This window comes from Carassius gibelio, chromosome B2 (genome assembly GCF_023724105.1).
Source record: "Carassius gibelio isolate Cgi1373 ecotype wild population from Czech Republic chromosome B2, carGib1.2-hapl.c, whole genome shotgun sequence".
Lineage (NCBI taxonomy): Eukaryota > Metazoa > Chordata > Actinopteri > Cypriniformes > Cyprinidae > Carassius > Carassius gibelio.
This window is the reverse complement of record NC_068397.1, coordinates 32,096,006-32,114,730: the sequence shown is the minus strand read 5'-3', so window position 1 is coordinate 32,114,730 and position 18,725 is coordinate 32,096,006. Positions and strand designations below refer to the sequence as shown.

Genomic DNA, 18,725 nt, shown 5'->3' with positions numbered 1-18,725 from the left:
TAACACTGAAGCAGTGTCAAAGTTAATGAGATAATTAATTTAGTAACTGAGTGATGATTGAGCATTATTGCGTTAACACACTGAATCACTGAAAGAAAGAGAAACAAAAACAGAAAAAAAGACGAGCAGAAACACAAGAACTGCAACTGACTTCAGACACAGCCTGAAATCAACACAAGATGAAATGTTATGCTGAGGAATTCATCAAGTGATAAAAGACTTTCAATCTCTCAAGATCTCAGTAGAGGATGAGTAAACAACTCCACAAACAGCATCACCAGCTTCATGCAAAACTCACAGGATTGGCTTTAGATGTTGATTTTATCAGTTCAGTTACCACTATCAATATCAGTGTATGACCTCCCAATCTCAATTCGAACAGTTGAGTCTTTACTCATTTTCAAGAAACCTTTGAAGACTCATCTTTTTCGCCAGCACCTAGCCAACTAATACTAGCACTTTTCTTTCTTTTCTTGTCTTTCATATAGAAAAAAAAAAACCTGGCTATGCGTTCTGATCTAGACTAACTGAAAGTTGTCATGGCACTTGTATACTGTTGTTGTTCTCATTTGTAAGTCGCTTTGGATAAAAGTACCTGCTAAATGATTATGTAAATGTAGATGTTCAATAAAGATGTTTTCAGCATTAAATGGCTTGGTTAACTGATAGTTTAATTAGTAAATTTTTCACTGATCTTATGCTATATATAATGCTTAAGATCTGACAGTTTTAAGATTAAACTGAAAGACTTTTGAAACATATTCTGAACAAAGTTTTCAAACTTTTCTTTATCGAACAGACTAGAATCAGCATATGAATCTCAACAATGGTGACAATCAACATAAAGCTCCATGTGCAGTGCATTCTGGGAGCACCAATCAAAACTCATCCATGGCTCCCAGCATGCAGTGCTGCATGAATAATTTACACACCTGAACTGTCTTGGTATTTTATTCTTACTATTTGCTTTTGTTTTGCAAATTTTTGTAGTGACTTTTAGTAGTGTTTTTTTTTTTTCTGAGGTGTGAATTAACCTATTAATATTAATTGTCACCATTGTTGAGATTCATACACTGATTATTGATGTGTGTATTATAATTCACTCTTAAAGTGTCTGGGGCTGATTTACTTTTAAAAAGACTTTCAGATTAATCATAAAACCGTTGGATCAAGCTTTGTATTTCATGTGGCCACTAACAATATTAATCATTAAGCTTACCAGTGATAATGCTCTGAATGAAGTTAGTCACGAAAGCTACTAAATGCTGATGATATTTTTTATTGAAACCTAATCATCAATACTAGACTGTCGTAACAAACATGTATAAACAAGCAAACAGTTATGGTAAGCCAAACAATTCTAATGTTTCAAGGTCAAGGGTGAAGAGCCCAACTAAAGCAAACACTGATCCCAGTAATGGTAACTTCAAACAAAACTAAAACGTCAGCATCTATCTTGTTAGTAATGCGTGAGGCTGGTGATGCTGTTTGTGGAGTTGTTGAATCATCCTTTGCTGAGATCTAGAGAGATTGAATGTCTTCTTTTATCTTGTGTTGATTTCAAATATGGCTGTGGCTGAAGTCAGTTGCAGTTCCTGTGTTTCTGTTCGTCTTTTTTTTCTGTTGTTGTTTCTCTCTTTCAGTGATTCAGTTTGTTAACAGCAGATGTTCTTTAATAATGCTCAATCATCACTCAATTACTAAATTAATTATCTCATTAACTTTGACACTGCTTCAGGGTTACTTTTTTAACTCTTTGAGTGTGGATTATATAAACACTGGGAGTGTTATTTTAACACTAGGGGTTTTAGTAGTTGCACCGCTTGCGTGGGAAATTGTGTCATCAACAATTAAAATGCGACTTTGTAAAACAGACTGTCCTAAATTGTTGCTATAGAAGTGTCATATTAAAGCATTTGGCAACTATATTTTTTAAATAAACCATTATATTGCTCAATTAAAATAATTTTTTTCACACTCATCTTGGGTGAAGGGGCAGGACAGTTCGAGTGAGTGGGCGACAGTGTGCCTTAAGTTTTGTAACCATACATTTTCTGCATATTTTGTTTAATTTCTTATTGTGAACCTGTTCAGTTCCTTACTTTTACATTGTTGATGTTTTAGAGGATTTTAGCGTGATTAGTGTTTGACTGATCGAGATCCCGTCTGGTCGGTTATTGTCGAGTTTAATGCGTTCTCTACCACTCTCAAAATATAAAAATATTATTTCATGAATGTATTCTTAGGGGTCTGTTCTTTTTCATTATCAATATTTTAGGCAGGTTTAACCCAAATAAATGCCCAAATTGCTGTGATCCCAACTGGCAGCCGATTTTCACTTCCACTGTCCTCTCAGTCAAGACAGCCACGAGTAGATAATGTAGATAACCATTCTGATTCTCAGAAAGACAGCATCCAAAGGTTGAGTGTCCAAAGAAGCATCAATAAGCAACTGCCGTGATCACGTTCATTTGACTGCTTTAAATGTGAAAAAAAAACTAAAATGTCAATCCTCCCAAAAAACAACAGTCATAAAAACAATTACAATAAAATAGTGTATTTCCTTGCAGCAAGATTGACAGGATAAGCGTTATAATCACAGATCTACAGCAGCTGCCTGAAACAGCCACCAGCCACTGGCAGGTCACATCCTGCCAGCCAGATGATGATTGAACCCACACTCTCCTTGCTGATGACATCAGCAGTATCAGCTGGTCTTAGGTTTTTCCCTGCTGGTTTAAGTGGGGTTTCCCTAACCAAATCCCACCCTCCCAACACAGCTGGTCAAATTTTATATTTACCAAGACTTTTAGATTTTATTATTATTATTTTTTTCAGCTGGGACAAAGCTTCACAAAAATGAGAACTTTAGATTTTATCAGTCAATCCATTGCCAGGCGTAACTAAAACTCTGTCATTAAGTTTGCTAATATTTATATTTTTTTGTTTCAGTCAAGCAATATTCATCACTTATTTTTATTTTTTTAGATGTTTAGTTGTTCTTTGGTCAGATACAGCAAAAGACGATATTGTATTTTTGTTTGTTTTCACAAAAAGAAGCAATGACGAAATAAAATAAATAACCAGACAACTGAAATCATTGTCACCTGGTTTTTTCTTTAGTATATTATTCTTGTCCAGCATCCAGGGCTGGGCTGGGGTAAAAAACTGACCTTGAACAAATTCAGCCCACCTGGCCCATGACTTTCCCCATGAATGATTTGCTGGGATATATATATAGGACCTAAAGTTGGAGTAAATAATTAAAACAGGTCAGGAACAAATAATGATATCTATTACTACATCAAAGTGCTACACACATATGTTTGTCACACAGAAATGCACTTGAAAGTAAAGCACTGACTTTGAGCTAGAATGCAGAAAATATCAAATTCTGTCATTTCCTCACTCTTGTGACTCATTTTCTTCTTTGGAACACAAAAGAAGATATTTTGTAGAATGTTACCAAATCATTCTGGTTACGCTTGATTTATATTGACAAAAAAATAATAAATAAATAAAAATAAAAAATACTAAATTTCTCAAATTATCTTGTTTTATGTTCTACAGAATAAATAAATTCATACAGGTTTGGAATGACATGATGATGAGTAAATTATGACAATTTTCATTTTGGGGTGAACTATCCATTTAAGAACTGAAACGTTTGTAAATATTTAACATCTAATTTAAATAAGACACTGATATTTATCTTTAATTAGGCTTTTATTGAATTAACATTTGATTAAAATTAATTTAGAACTAAACATTTACACAGAAAGAAGCTATTAAATCTATTCTGTTAAGTTATCCTATGCCCTAATGTAATTTATTATAGTTCTTACATAGAATGCAGAGTTTAACTGACTAGTGTTTGAAAGATGGAGGTCACAACAAGTAGAACCATGGTCCACGTTACCATGGTTATATGTTGTTGTTGTTGTTTTAAATATGTATAAAAAAACTATGGAATTAGTCATTAAAAATAAAAATAAACCTGTGGAAAACATGTTCTATAAAAGTAAAATATTCCCCAAGTAATAAACTTCCGATTTAGAATAAAAACATTCCTTCCAAAACACCATATTAAGCCTAAGATTTGTTTTATGTATAATTATTAATAAGAATTGAATGATTTCTGTATGATGGTCTTTAAATGCAAGACATTTCAAGTGTACCTGAAGTATATTTGCAATAGTTCCACTTTAGCACAACCAGAGGTTTTGCAATATAAATCCCACCCACTCTAACTTTTGATAGTATCTATTCGTCATGTACGGTTTCAACTGTTATTGGACAGAGCTTACGAGGAAAGCATATGAGGTTGTTTTTGAGATGTCATAATGATAACGACAGATGTTTGCGAGATTCGTATGATTCATATTATCTTGATTTCGACTTCCAAGAACGGATGTTTCCATTTAGTAATGCAACGGTTATGTGATCTGTGTGAAAATAAGATCAGTGTTCATATATGAATGCCATTCATTTTGAACAAATCAAAAAGATAAATAAATAAATAAACAAATTCAGAACTAGTTTATCACTTAAGTTAATTATTTATGAAAACCTTTGTTTTGTTTTGTTTTTTTTTGTTAATGAAGGAAAAATATCAAAGACAGACCCTCTCCGTAAACACTTTGAGGATGAAATAGAAAGAGGTAATAAAAGCAGGAGGGAGAAAAAGAACAAGTCCAGTCTGGCCTTTACTAGCCCGCCTCTGTCGTTTCGACCCCACCCAGTACATTCCTCTACAAAAGCATCCTGGTATAACACCATCTTCATAAGAGGGGACCGTTTGGTAAGGTGGGAGACTAACTTAAAGCACAAGAGAAAAGACTACGACCAGAAACAAGAGCGAACTACAATAAAAGGTAAAGATTTTCTCTTTGCAAAAGATTGTGGATTAAAAAAACAGCGGGGTTACATTTTTTTTAAAAAGGTTAAAAAAAAGTTTGTAAAATGTTAAATGATTTGTTTAAAAAAAATCATATAAATCAAATTAAAAATATATTTCATGTGAAATAAAAAAGTAAATGAAGCCATAAATCTTTAATTAATCAATAATAAATCAAAATCAATTACAGATGTTCACATAGGCTTATTACGTGAGCTTACAGGGCGGTGCCTTTTTGTTTTGGGATGTCTAATAACTATTTAGAGGAAGACCTAGCTGATATCCATGACTATATGGATGATAACCTTATTATTTGTTAGGTGTATTACATTGTTAATATTTATCATGTTATCTTTTTTTGTAACATAACATATAAATCATTGCATATTAAAAAAAAGGTGTTGGGTTTCACTATGGACTTCTATCTTTTTGTTAATATTGTTTAACCTGGACATCATAGCACATATACAGGCATAAGAAGCAAAATTTGTGACTCATTCATGGTTTTAGCTCAGTTAAGAGCAGAATTATCATTGCGTAGATGGAGTCGGACAGCATGTTAATCGAGCTGCTGAATGATTCACCGTCAACTAAAAACAGCTACAATTACCGTTATTTATTTTGCTGGTGCCCACGCACTACCTGGTCACCTTCTCTAGCTCTCACCAATCATTGCGCTTTATTAGTGCGGTGTAGGAAGACATTTCAGTGAACGGGGACTTCAGTGCAGTCCATACATTATAACAGTAGTTTTATGAATCAGCCAAGAGCAAACCCTGAGGATATATAAGAGAAGTTCAGTGAGCTCGACATGAATAAAAAGCCTGACATTCGGAGGCCAGTGTGTATATTTATATAAAGATTATATATATATATATATATATATATATATATATATATATATATATATATATATATATATATATATATATATATATATATGGCTGTTCACTGAAATGGTGTTCAGTGTTTTTTTCCTACATCTGAAATTAAATAATAGTTTGTTTGCTTATTTTTTAACACCGATCCAGCATCTATGGCTATATTCATAGCGAGAACCAGTTAATCCGTACACAAATCTTGTCTTTACACACAATCTGGGGACAATTTGAGTGTTCAATTAACCTAATCTGCAGTGTGAGGAAATCAGAGCACGCAGACACAGGGAGAACATGCAAACTCTAGAAGTGTGTCCTTGCTGGGGCTTGAACTGGGCACCTTCTTGCTGTGAGACAACAGTGCTAACCACTGTGAGATCATGAAATGAAAGAATAAAAGTAGGATAGATTTAATAGAATAGAATAAGCAATAGAATAACAAGCAGCACCTGAGACCCCTCTCAGGGTGTGGCAGTTACATAACAAATGTAGCAAAAACAGATTTTCTGACCTGTTGAGACTTGAGGCTTGCTTTATGACATGGGTTATCTTAGAGATGTTTTTTTTTTTTTTCCTGCTAGCTCTGAAATCCAAATTCCTGCATGGGCCTGTCTGAAGGGAGGAGGAACTGAGTTTATGTGGAAACAAATAAGCACTAGACTAGAACATGTTTTACAAAATATACCACTTTTATGACTCAGACAGGAAGGGTTATAAACCACTTCACTGCTTTTGCCATTTTTGTTTATTTTTCTTTTAGTTTTAACCTCATTTCCAAACTGAGAGCAGAGCATCAATATTTTTTTTTTCATGCAAATAATGTATGTTATTAGGCTATTATTATTATTCAATCTCCCTTATTCCTCTTTCAGAATGGGTTCGTCTGGTGTACAGATCGTGTGTATGGCACTGGGAATTTTCGGCCTCATTGCAGCAATCGTGACCATTACTGTTCCAAAATGGAAGGTTTCTGCTTTCATTGGTGAAAACATTATCACTGCACAGGTAAACAATTGCTAAGCCTATTACTTTTTATTTACTGCTTTACATTTACATAAGTGTTTTTATTGTTAATTGTCAAAAAATGTTTTCAATGAATGAAATAAAGCTGAAATGTAAATATTAAATGACAAACTTTAAAAGCTTTGCCTTGGCATCCAATTTAAATCAAAATAAGTTAATGCTAATATCGCCTATTTAAACCTATTAACTTTCAAAAACAACTATAGGCCTTAAAAAAAAACACCGAAATTACTAAAACAAAGTAAAAGTATAATGAGAACTCGAAATATTAAAAAGAAAAAGCTGCTTAGACAGACAGACCGACAGATAGGTGTTTTTATATCTATAGCCATCAAGAGGTGTAGTAACCTATTTAATCATTCGAATGTTCGATTACGTAATGAGTCAGGCATAGTCTACTTTACAGAAAGAAGGAGACTGTAACACGATTACAACATTTTGCTATGGACTAAATAAATCATTTTAAGGATAATGAATGATTGAATTATATGGTCGGGAAGGTTCATCTGATATTTTTCCTTTGCCACACAGGTTCAAGCAGAGGGCTTGTGGATGCAATGCGTGGAGCAGAGTACAGGACAGCAGCAGTGTAAATCCTACGACTCACTGCTCATCCTGAGCTCTGACATTCAGGCGTCCCGTGCCATGACTATCATTTGCTGTATGCTCACGGTCCTGTCCCTGCTCCTTCTGTGCGCCGGCGCCGACTTCACCACCTGCATCGAAAACGAAGAAGTCAAACCCAAAGTGAGTCTGGTGTCCGCTATTGGGATGATCCTCGCCGGCTTGTTGCTGATCATCCCCGTCAGTTGGGCCGCTAATAATGTCGTGCGCGATTTCAACAATCCACTGGTGCCGCAGTCTAATAAGAGAGAGCTGGGTCCCTGTATCTTTGTGGGCTGGGGAGGAGGAGTCCTGCTCCTGCTGGCCGGAGGCTTGCTGTGCTGTTTCAGCAGACCCCGCTCCGGAGGATCCGGGGGAACCGCCAAATACTACAGCAACAGCGCCTCTGCGCCAAGCAAGAATTACGTGTAGATAAAATGGCTTAAACGAAGGAGTAGTCGCAGGAATTGAAGTGGCAGTATGTTAATATATCATGTCTATGTTAGCAAGTAGTCTTTATAGTGGGTGTGTCGTTAAGCTTTTTATTAGTTTTACATAGTTAAAGGTGTACTGCTGCAATTTCTTAATTAAGCTGTTAATAAACAATGCACTTGTTTATTCAAATTCAGGGATGGGCTTAGCTTGTGTCCAAAATACTTTCAGTTCTTTTGTGTTTTTTCAAGAACTTTTTAGGATACAGGAATCTACACTAATCTGTAAAATTGTGATATGGTGTTTGTGTGTGTATTAGGTCATACTCATTTCAATTGCCTTTTATTTTCAATAAAACTGACTGATTTAAGACGTGTGTGTGTGTGTGTGTGTGTGTGTGGAATGAACATGAGTTTTTGACACATAAATAAATCTTTGTTAAAATAACACTGCCATTTATTTCAAATCCTATAAAACATATATTAAAATGGGCTTTAAAATAAATCTGGTCACATTAAAAAATTCTTTTTAAGAAAGTGAAATCCCTGAAGATCAAAATTTGGTCTGAAATGGACTGCAGAATGGTATCCAATGAAAACTTTTCACATAATTCTACAAAATGTTCTTTCCGATATGCACCTTCTTCGATTTCATTATTTGCATATCTTCTACATGTCCATTTGTGTTTTACTTTTAAACCTGGGGTCTCGCTTCAGCTACTTGCTCTCCAGTTCGCTCACTCGCTTGGTCAGCTGCTCAACCATCTCTCTCAGCTCCTTTACCTCATTCTGCAAGCCCTGCACGTCCTGTATATGAAACAGAATGAACAATTACACACTTAAAATAAAAGGCATTAAAGGCAGAGGATTGCCTGTGTTCTCTTACCCCAGTGTCAGACTGTCGGTTGCTTGAGGAAGATGCTGTGGTGGACATCAAGCTCTTGATGACTTTGAACTCTTTATTTTTGGTGGTAGCCACGAAACCATCTTTCAGGGAGATCAGGATGGGTTCCCCATCTTTACCAGCAAACCATTCATCTGCCTCTACTGACGGCTCTGGACCAATTGTATCGGGGTAAAGGTCTTCTTGAAACAAGTCAGACTAAAGCAAAGAAAAAATAATGCCACATTAAGACAGTGGAACAAATAAGCAGTTATATCTCTATTATGATAAAAGTCTGAGTAATTCTCATTTCTGAACAGTAAACTTTGAAGTGTCCGATTTGTGAACATATGTTGATCTAGTAGAAAAAAAAAATGAGCAGCAACCTTTTAATTTTGGGTATGTCATTTATGTCTCCATGCTGAAAATGGAAAATGTAATTTATTCCTGTGATGGTAAAGCTGAAATTACTCTAGTCTTCAGTGTCACATGATCCTTCAGAAGTCATTCTAATATGACGATTTGCTGCTCAAAACATTTCTTAGTATTATCAATCTTGAAAACAGTTTTGCAGCTAAACATGTTTGTGGAAAATGTGATACTTGACGAATAGAAGTTGAAGCTAACAGTATTTATTTGAAATAGAAATCTGTTAGTTTGTTTCAGACAAAAAACTCTTACAGACCCAAAATCTTTGACAACAATTGAGCTGATTTTGACTTGGAAGAACTTACCTTTCGAGGCACAGTCATTACAATAGGTTCACACTTTCTCTCGTGGAGTTTATAGAACCTAAAATAAATATGCAATAATCCATAATTTAAAATGCTGACCTTTTGTATGTTTGTGAGAGAAAGCAAGTACACTATAAGCCAGGATGAAAGGATGGATGTGTTTACCTTGCAATCTCACACTTGTTGACTTCCAGGCCTCTCTTAGGCATGTAGCCCATGCCCTTCTGACTCTCTTTACTGCTGTACATGGAGAGATAGTGAACGTATGGGGCCTCGTCCGTCACCTCAAAGTATCTGATGCTGCTGTCACCCTGTCAAACCATATACACTGGTTAAAAGATCCTACTTCATAAACAAACATCTCTTCATGATCATACAATCTGAACTTGGTTCAAAACTTGAATGCCTTTCTTATGTTCTTACCTTGCCACAAAGGTAGACCACACCAGTGTCAGGGTCAAAGAAAGGTAACAGCACCCCACTGCTGGTGTCCAGCTCCTGCAGGTTCAAGGGCTCACTGAAGTTGTTCTGCAACCACAAACACACTTTTATGAGTCACTTGTTTGTAAAACTGAAAAGAGAGCCTCGAAGCACACAATGTACTCACAGGATCCCACAGCGCCACCTGACGCTCACTCATGCGGCTGAAACCGGTGGTCAGGATCTTCCCATCAGACACAAACACAGCTCTGACTGGCCTGGAGCCCTCATGAGGCTTGTCCTTCTCCTGAACACACATATACACAGAAAGAGGTCACATGAGCAATGACCAATCACGTGACAGTAAATGAGCTGGCAGAAAGGAACATACAAGAAAGAGAAAAGAACACTATAAAAATGTTCACAACTTCAAATAAATGTTCACTGAACTTAAAATGTACAAATTAAGGGAAAAAAATGTGGTAGCATTTACTGTTTTTAGTGAATTTTTAACCAGCAAAATTCAGCCGTTTAAAAAGGAATCGGCATATTTGGGAATTTTGCTCAGATCTTTTAAGTACAGCAACACGTGCATCCTGACATTGCAAGACAAGAACTTTCTGGATGGGACAACAAAATCAATGTGGCGAACAGTAAACAATACAGCCATGTTGATTATTTATGCCCCATGCATTCGTTTTTTCAGCATTATTCACATTATTTTGTAATTTTATTACAGGGAATTCATGCACGCACGCAGATGAGGGTGCCCTTGCGGGGGTCTATCACTCGTAATTTCTTGTCCTTGCAGGAAGTGAGGATCTGAGAGCCGTTTCTGTTCCAGCAGGCACTGTAGATCAGATCAGTGTGCATTGAGTCAATGCGCACCACTGCCTCTCCATGAACTACGTTCCACAAGATCACCACATTATCACATCCTGCATAAATAAAACGAGAGACAGAGAGAGGGACGACAAGGTAAATAAAAGACATAGGGAGACAGAGTGGTAGAAAATGTATATGTGTATAAAGAAGTGTGTGTGAAAAATCAGCAGAGGGTGCCATCATTCCATTTCAACTTCCTCTATTTTTTTGAACGAATGGATAAACTTATAGGTGTTGGCTATTGAGTGGGTGGCTGATGCTGGTTTACCTGCACTCATTAGCACATTGTGGGCAGTGGGGTGCCAGCTGAGGATGCCCACACGTTTAGAGTGACCTTCCAGCTTCACAACTGGGTCCTTCAGTGGTGATATGAGACCCCCATCTGGAATCTCCCAGATCTATTACATAACAACATTGACCTTATGTTATTATAAGTAGTGTGAGCTAAACTTGTCATAGTGTTATATTTTTCACACCAGTATGGTCAATGTGTTCAAACAATAATATTAATGATGGCTGTATCATACACAGCAAAAATTACCCCTTAGCACCACCTGCCATCCAACACTAGGTAGTGCTAAGGGGTAATTTTTGCTGTGCAACTGGGGTTCTCAAGGGATTCGGAGGGGTTCTCAAACTTCTTTGTCAGCTAAACACATTAGAAGAAAAATATTCACTGAAAGTACCCCCTGAATTTAAGTTAATATATCAATAAATTAAAAACACATTTGCATGCTCACGGTTATCTGATGTCGGCTAATGTTCACATGGCAAGCAAGTAAACATAAAACATTAATCTATTTTTGAGTGTTTCATTTCCATTGTTTTCATTTTAAAACTCTTTATATCGAGAGCTGCATGACTTACAACTAAAAATTATATAGCAAATGTTTTGGCATATATTGTGATTTGAACAGCAATATGACATTTCTGGAAATAAAAACTATTTATTAATTATTTACTACTAAAACAAATTATTTTGTGATTTCAGTTTAATTTCAATTAAGTATGCAGCCCGATTTCCTGATCTTTTACATTAGATTTATTAGTTTTTGTTCAATATTTTTGTTATATATATATTAAAATAAAGGAAGTTCAATTATACATGTTTCTAATGTATGAAAAATAGGCTATTCTATTTATTATAGGATATTGGAACTGTATCAGATAAGTACATTTCATTAACAATTTTCCCTCTTTAAACTGGCAAACAAATTCATACAGCATCATACTAGCAAACCTAGTATGAACTGTTTTGTACACAATTTTATAATAAAAGTAATTAATTTATTATTGATTAACACTCACCATGACACTACAGTCTTCAGAGCCACTGGCAATGATGTTGTCATTATGTGGGCAAAATTCAATGTCCAGTACAGGCCCAGTGTGACCACAGACAGTGGGCATGGACATGTCAATGCGACCCGTCTAAAACACAAATCAAAGGGAAGAATGGGTCATTAAGGAAAACTGAAAGGGTGGAAAACACAAACATACCCAAATAAACCCATTCACAACACATTCAAAAAGACTAAACATAGAATGTCAACTCAAAATCTCTGAGAGACAGAGAGCAGAAAAAGCAGGAGAGATCTCAGGCAGATGAGGGGGGTCTGTCTCAGCTAAACTCCGCCTAGTAACTACTAACCCGTTTAGAGAGTTCCCATCATGCACACAGAGAGCACATTCACTCTGCCGAAATCGCATTGTGTGCAAGTCCATGCACAGAATTCTTCTATAAACTGTTATTATTATTATTACTATTAATATAAATTTAAGGGCAGTGATAAGTTAAGAAATATTAGTGATTTATGACTTGACTAAAGCATTGTTGTTGTTCAATAAAACCACTGTTAATGGAAAATAAAGCTTAATATGAAAAAACTCTAATTAGAAATCTTGCCTTGGTAACTAAATGAAAGAAAATAAGTTGAAGTACTGAAATTACTAAAAGTGAAATAAAGTTATTTTTTTTATTTTGAGTTACATTTTAAATAAAATGAATTCATAAATTAAAACTAATTATAATAATAAAAACTAATAGAAATAAAAAAACTAATGATTAAAACTTGAATAAAATTTTAATTATAAAGAATTAAAATCTAAATTCAAAATATGAATAAATATTAATGTATATAATTATTATTAAAATAATATTAGTCTAAAGATAATTTAACCATTGTAAGATCAAGTGACTGTTGGCTTAAGTTCTTAAAAATTTCAAATAGATATTTAAATCTTTTCCAGAAGATTCGTCCTTCTTTTACAATGGGGTCCAAATATCTGAGACTACTAGTTTAATATTAATGTCTAATTTAATACAAAAATACAAATGACAAGTTATATTATCAGCATGTCAACTTGAGTTAAAATTTTACTTGAAAAAATGAATGTCAGTATTTCTATCATGTTGTGCAGCCTCTTTATGTCATGCGTGAACTCCACAAGTTTGTGCAAAACCAGATCATTGTCAAAACTGAGCTTTCAAAATCTCCTTAAGCCACCCGAACAAAATAAAAGGCCTTGACTCAAATTCTCCTGTTCATTGGGAAACAATGGCTGGCATTGAGCAATGCACAGAGTGTAAGATGCACAGCAGATTGAAAATGACAGAACTCCCTTTCATCCTCTAGTATAAGGAGTGCAGAGAGAGCAACATATAGAAACAGGACCAGAGAAGATGGACAGAGAAGATGAAAAACAAAACAAAAAACAAATGAAATAAACAAACTACACAACCCAGAAAAAAAGAGGAAGAGAAAGAAGAAAATGTTTCCACCATCTTTCTGTTAGAGATGCAAACAGCCTCTGCTAATTTTCGAAAGGCATTTTGAAAACATAGCACTTTTCAGCCATAAAGCATTATGAAGTAAAAAGTACATATTCAAATTTTAAACCAAGCCCAGGAAGCACACTAAGAAAACAGGCACACCAAGTCTAAGTGGCAGCTGTCCTTTTCTCATAGTTTTTGTCACTCACTCAATCTGCAAGCTGTCACCACATCCTGTGCAGAGTTGACAGCAGCACACTCCAAATATGGCAAAAACGAGATGCAAGAGAGCATAAAGAGAAGGGATGCTAGGTCTGGTGACACATACATACGAAACCCAACCTTGAACTTCCTTATTTAGACAAACACAGCATGACATGTCTACGGTTCAAAATTCAAAGGCCTCGGAAAATCATTTGAAGCAGGTAACAAGTTACAGTTGGACCTAAAACTATCAGTCTGGACTAATTCAGTCCAACTATACATACAATACATCACTTGTTTTATAAAGACTTTATTTGAATTCATTAAATAATTAATTTGGGCTTAATGAGTCTGAAATGCTATCTGGATGCACCTTGTTCAGGGGCAGGACAATGAAAGCTCCTCCACCGCTGGCATCCACGATCATGGCCACAAACTTAGGGTTGACCGAGCAGAAGTTGCTGTCCCAGGTCATCTGGGAGATCCTGATGTCATCATAGCACTGGTCAGCCTTCACCGCCTGGCCAAAGACGTGGCGGAACTTACTTGCCCTGACCACCTTCCTAGACATGATGACCTGAGGAAAGACAGAGAAGGAGGAGACAAGAAACAAGTGGAAAAATCATTACATTTAATCACTAAGTTTTGTGTATCTTAAAATATATGCATCTTCATATAAGCTACATGATTATATATTGATTGAATGTAAGCTTCCTTACAAATAGTAACAGATATGAAATCAAAAGAGTGAAAACTAAAGAGAATGCATCTGTTCAACGTTTTTTTTATTTTTAACTTTCTATGTTTAAAACTGCATTTAGGCAATAAGCTCTAAGAAAGAGGAAGGAAACTAGCATGAAGTGACAGAAAAGGAAATGCTTGGGCTACTTCTTCAAAAGTCTGATGCCACTTTGCCTGCAGGTTTTAGTAATAAAGCATTTTGCTTTATGCCCCCTTCTCATATGTTTCGCACCCTTGTTGCCCAGTTTTTTCCGTTCTCATTGCCATATCAAATGCAGTCTTGTGCATATGCTTAATTAGTTGATTAACAATCATCACTCTTATTTGCAGTGCATCACTGATGTCCTGTATGCTCACAGCACTCAGTAAAATAAAGTGAAAAATGAAAGGTGCATTAGAGCGTTAAAAAGACACAGAGAGCATGAACAGCACAGCAACTGCTGCAGCCCAGGAGGTTTGCAGCACTGCAGTTACACCACATCCTTGCACACAAACACATAAAACACAGTTATTTCTACCTGCTTCGAAGATACTGCTAAATGTTTTCCTCATGATCAAAAAAAAAAAAGAAAAAAAAAAAAAGAAAACATATTTTGTTTAAATCCTGTTAATTTATTATAAAATGGATGGTAAAGGCGTGATTTACTACAGGTTGCATTTGTGTTGTTCTAAACCTGTGACTTTTCTTCTTTGGAACAAAGATGGAGATGTTGAACAGCAAAATGTGAGAAACTGAACTGCAGTTAGTCACCATTAGTTTTCATTCATGTATTTTTTCATCCAGTAAAGTGAATGTGAGAGATTCATTCAGCCAAACATCTTTTGTGTTCACCGGAAGAAAGTAAGTCATGCAGGTTTGGATTGACATGAAGGCGAGTAAGTATATGACAGAATTCTAAGTTTAATGATTATTAGCCTACTACTATTATAGTGGCTTAAAATACTTGTTTACAGTTCTTTATCATTTCTTCTAAGCTTAAGATATGAGAGCAAACTCTTATATAGGCTGCACTATTTCTATTCAATACAATGCAGGACTCATCTTTATCAAGGAAATACAGTTTAGTTCTCTTACTAAACTTCCTCAAATTTTAACGTGCCTTGCAACAGTTCTGAAAGGCAGCTCGACAAATGTAACAATGACAAAATAATAATATAGAAAACAGTAGTAAACTGAGTAAAAACGTAATTTATTATGAACGAGCGGAAGTTTAGGGCTGTTTCAGAACCTGTTGATCTGAACAGTATTTTAGGCAGTGTGGAAGCGTTCGTTGAGGCGCGCCCAGTGTGCAGTCTAGTTAGTCAGCTTACTAGGTCTTGAGACGCAGATAAAAATGCAAAGTTATTGACGTTTTCAATAACACCGGACAGGAGCACAACACACAATATGATGGGACGGGGGACTGTACCTGAGAACTGTGGCTTGGGAGGGACTCTGGCTCCTGAGGCGAGAGGATGAGACGCTGGACGCTGACAGATGGAGAGGAGTGTGTGAACGCCAGCAGCTGCGGCCAGAGCTCACTCTAAATCAAGGAGGAAGTGAGAGTTTGAGATGGAGATGAGAAAGGGAGGTGTCCTTGCTTTATGTTTCCTTTTAAAGTGATTTACGTGGCATGAAGCTGCACCTCGCTTTATCTCACACTTCATCGTGGTCATAGCAACACAAACGTGACGTTCGCTAGCATAAAGTTTGCGGTTTGGCCGACGTGTTTATCTGAACTTCATACGCTGTGTTTTAACAATAGTCAACACTAAAACAGTGGAATTCAGTATTAAAGTAAATGCCTGTTACCTGTTACCATATTTTCCGCTAAAATGTTGTAAATAATGCAATTATTGTTGCAATTTGGTAATGATATTAGCCAGAATTTTTGTTATCTCAAATATATATTGTGAAAGCTACTTATACTGTTTGAAAGAGGTTAATTTATTATGTTTTGTCATATTTTTATAATATGTAGTTTGGTGGTAACTAGTTTACCGATATTTGGGTTTGATGATTTTATTTATTAGGCCTAAATAATTCATAAAATAAACTATTATATATTCTTCTTTTTTTCCTCACTTTTACTTTCAGTTGAACTCCAATCATATAAATAAATTTTATATATTTGTATATTTATATCTATTAACTCTATAGTTATAAGTGTTAGGGTCAATTTCTCAAAAGTGACAGATTTAATAAGCAGAGTTATATATACAGTGGGTACGGAAAGTATTCAGACCCCCTTAAAATTTCCACTCTTTGTTATATTGCAGCCATTTGCTAAAATCATTTAATTTCATTTTTTTCCTCATTAAAGGTGCCATCTGTAATGTTTGGCAAAAAAATCAAGTCATACTCCACATTCCATACCAGATGGGGGCAGTATGCCTCAATAAAGTGAATTGGTCTACTCTAGAGTAACAAACGAGAAATGGCATAGTCTCTATGCTCCGCCCCTACTTTCACAACAACACTACAGCCATAACCGAAGCCTAACTGTGCATTCACATCGCCGGCGTCTGCAGCATCAAAAATCGCTCTTGCCGCTCTGCTCACGACGCTGCAGAAAGATTTGTGAGCGCTCAGACGCTCTAACGTAGATCAAATGCTTATTTTGTATTTATAGCGGCCGCAAAGCAAACAAGCTTGTTGATCTCGTGCAGACTAACCACAAGGAGTTATAAGTTAACCTCATTAAATATTGTTGTGGACAAAATATTAGGATCCTTTACTTCAAATGAACAATCTCAGAAATCCTTGGTCCACGTATCACTTTTAATTTATTTTTATGTCCCTGTACGCAAACAGGGACACATCATAGATTAATACAAACGCTAATCAGCAATAATCAACCTGTCCTTTATTCTGCTTGGGAACTAATGTGCCAACCCTCAAGCATTCACCGTGAGACACATACAATTGACTCTTTTCACACGCTTTCACGCCACACATCAATTTTTTCACGCACAGAAAAACCACGAAGCAAAGAGGACACGGAGACCAACAGACTAGACAGAGCAGGTTAGTTATGAAATAATAAAATGGGTAACGTTAAGTTATAGCTAGCTAATTATCAAACGCAGCTACGGTTAGCCATCGCTAACATTAGCACGTTTATCGAACAGCCTTCGATACATTTCTATGTTATAACTTCCCGAAAACATATACACAAACATATAAAACAACCTTCTAGCGAAATACTAACAGCATCTAATTGACCAATCCAAAAGAAATGTTGCAAGTTCGGAGTAGAACCTCATTTCTTTCAGGTCCATCAGTTGTCTCCAGCGATTAAACGCAGTGCCAATGTTTACTCTGGTTCGGCTCGTATTCTTATCGGATTTGATTTGTGATTCAGAGCACGGTTGTTTCCCTGTAGCGGGTGGTGGTCTCTTGCCAAGGGCTTGAGACATCCCTTCTCTCTCTTCCCTGAACTGAAATGAAGAACTGGGCTGTACTTTCCACATGATTGACATCAGGTTCAGGCATGCCCACAAGCCGCGCGAGTTATTCGTGTATTGCAGGTTGGCTGGTGGTTATGTTGCCCGCATACTGCCTCCCATGGCCGAAACTGGTATTACGACACCTGTCGGGCCGGGGCTAGTAATGCTAATGCTAATTAAGGTTGATATCTCTGCAGCACTATAACTTGACATTTTTTTAATGACATCATCGCCCTTATTTCTTCTCATTCTTTTGATGCGTGTAGGTCATGTTATGGATATTTTTACCTCAATTTTTGCATATGGCACCTTTAAATGTACACACAGCACCCCATACTGACAGAACAACACAATTATTGACATTTTTGTACTTTATTAAAAAAGGAAAAAGGAAAAATCACATGGTCCTAAGTATTCAGACCCTTTGCTCAATATTTAGTGAAGCAACCTTTTGATCTAATACAGCCATGAGTCTTTTTGGGAAAGATGCAACAAGTTTTTCACACCAGGATTTGGGGATCCTCTGCCATTTCTCCTTGCAGATCCTCTCCAGTTCTGTAAGGTTGGATGGTAAACGTTGGTGGACAGCCATTTTCAGGTCTCTCCAGAGATGCTCAATTGGGTTTAAGTCAGGGCTCTGGCTGGGCCATTCAAGAACAGTCACAGAGTTGTTGTGAATCCACTTCTTCGTTATTTTAGCTGTGTGCTTAGGGTCATTGTATTGTTGGAAGGTTAACCTTTGGCCCAGTCTGAGGTCCTGAGCACTCTTGAGAAGGTTTTCTTCCAGGATATCCCTGTACTTGGCTGTACTTGATTCATCTTTC

General features: G+C 36.2%; 2 protein-coding genes across 2 annotated transcripts; one reads left to right on the top strand and one right to left on the bottom strand.

Moving 5' to 3' along the window:
- The first annotated feature begins 4,778 nt into the window (after window positions 1-4,778).
- LOC127951630 (claudin-4-like) lies at window positions 4,779-8,203 on the top strand. The gene is made up of 3 exons (XM_052549621.1): window positions 4,779-4,874; window positions 6,648-6,780; window positions 7,330-8,203. Exons 2-3 carry the CDS (start codon window positions 6,649-6,651, stop codon window positions 7,831-7,833), a joined length of 636 nt encoding a protein of 211 aa, XP_052405581.1. The 5' UTR covers window positions 4,779-4,874; window position 6,648; the 3' UTR covers window positions 7,834-8,203.
- Window positions 8,204-8,261: 58 nt separating this feature from the next.
- Window positions 8,262-16,082, bottom strand: LOC127951624 (coronin-1A). Its single transcript, XM_052549613.1, has 11 exons — window positions 15,882-16,082; window positions 14,105-14,308; window positions 12,063-12,185; window positions 11,023-11,152; window positions 10,626-10,807; window positions 10,057-10,176; window positions 9,873-9,977; window positions 9,615-9,760; window positions 9,450-9,507; window positions 8,719-8,934; window positions 8,262-8,639 (listed from the first exon to the last, which is right to left on the bottom strand). The coding sequence occupies exons 2-11, from the start codon at window positions 14,300-14,302 to the stop codon at window positions 8,550-8,552; spliced, it is 1,368 nt and encodes a 455-aa protein (XP_052405573.1). The 5' UTR covers window positions 14,303-14,308; window positions 15,882-16,082; the 3' UTR covers window positions 8,262-8,549.
- Window positions 16,083-18,725: the final 2,643 nt, after the last annotated feature.

Bases quoted from the DNA above. Each gene is read 5' to 3' on its own strand.
- LOC127951630 (XM_052549621.1), top strand. From the start codon at position 6,649: ATGGGTTCGTCTGGTGTACAGATCGTGTGTATGGCACTGGGAATTTTC. The intron at 6,781-7,329 runs GTAAACAATTGC...TTTGCCACACAG, and splicing joins AAAACATTATCACTGCACAG to GTTCAAGCAGAGGGCTTGTG.
- LOC127951624 (XM_052549613.1), bottom strand. From the start codon at position 14,302: ATGTCTAGGAAGGTGGTCAGGGCAAGTAAGTTCCGCCACGTCTTTGGC. The intron at 12,186-14,104 runs GTGCATCCAGAT...TTTGTGTTTTAG, and splicing joins TTGTCCTGCCCCTGAACAAG to ACGGGTCGCATTGACATGTC. The intron at 9,508-9,614 runs GTAAACACATCC...TATTTATTTTAG, and splicing joins AACAAGTGTGAGATTGCAAG to GTTCTATAAACTCCACGAGA.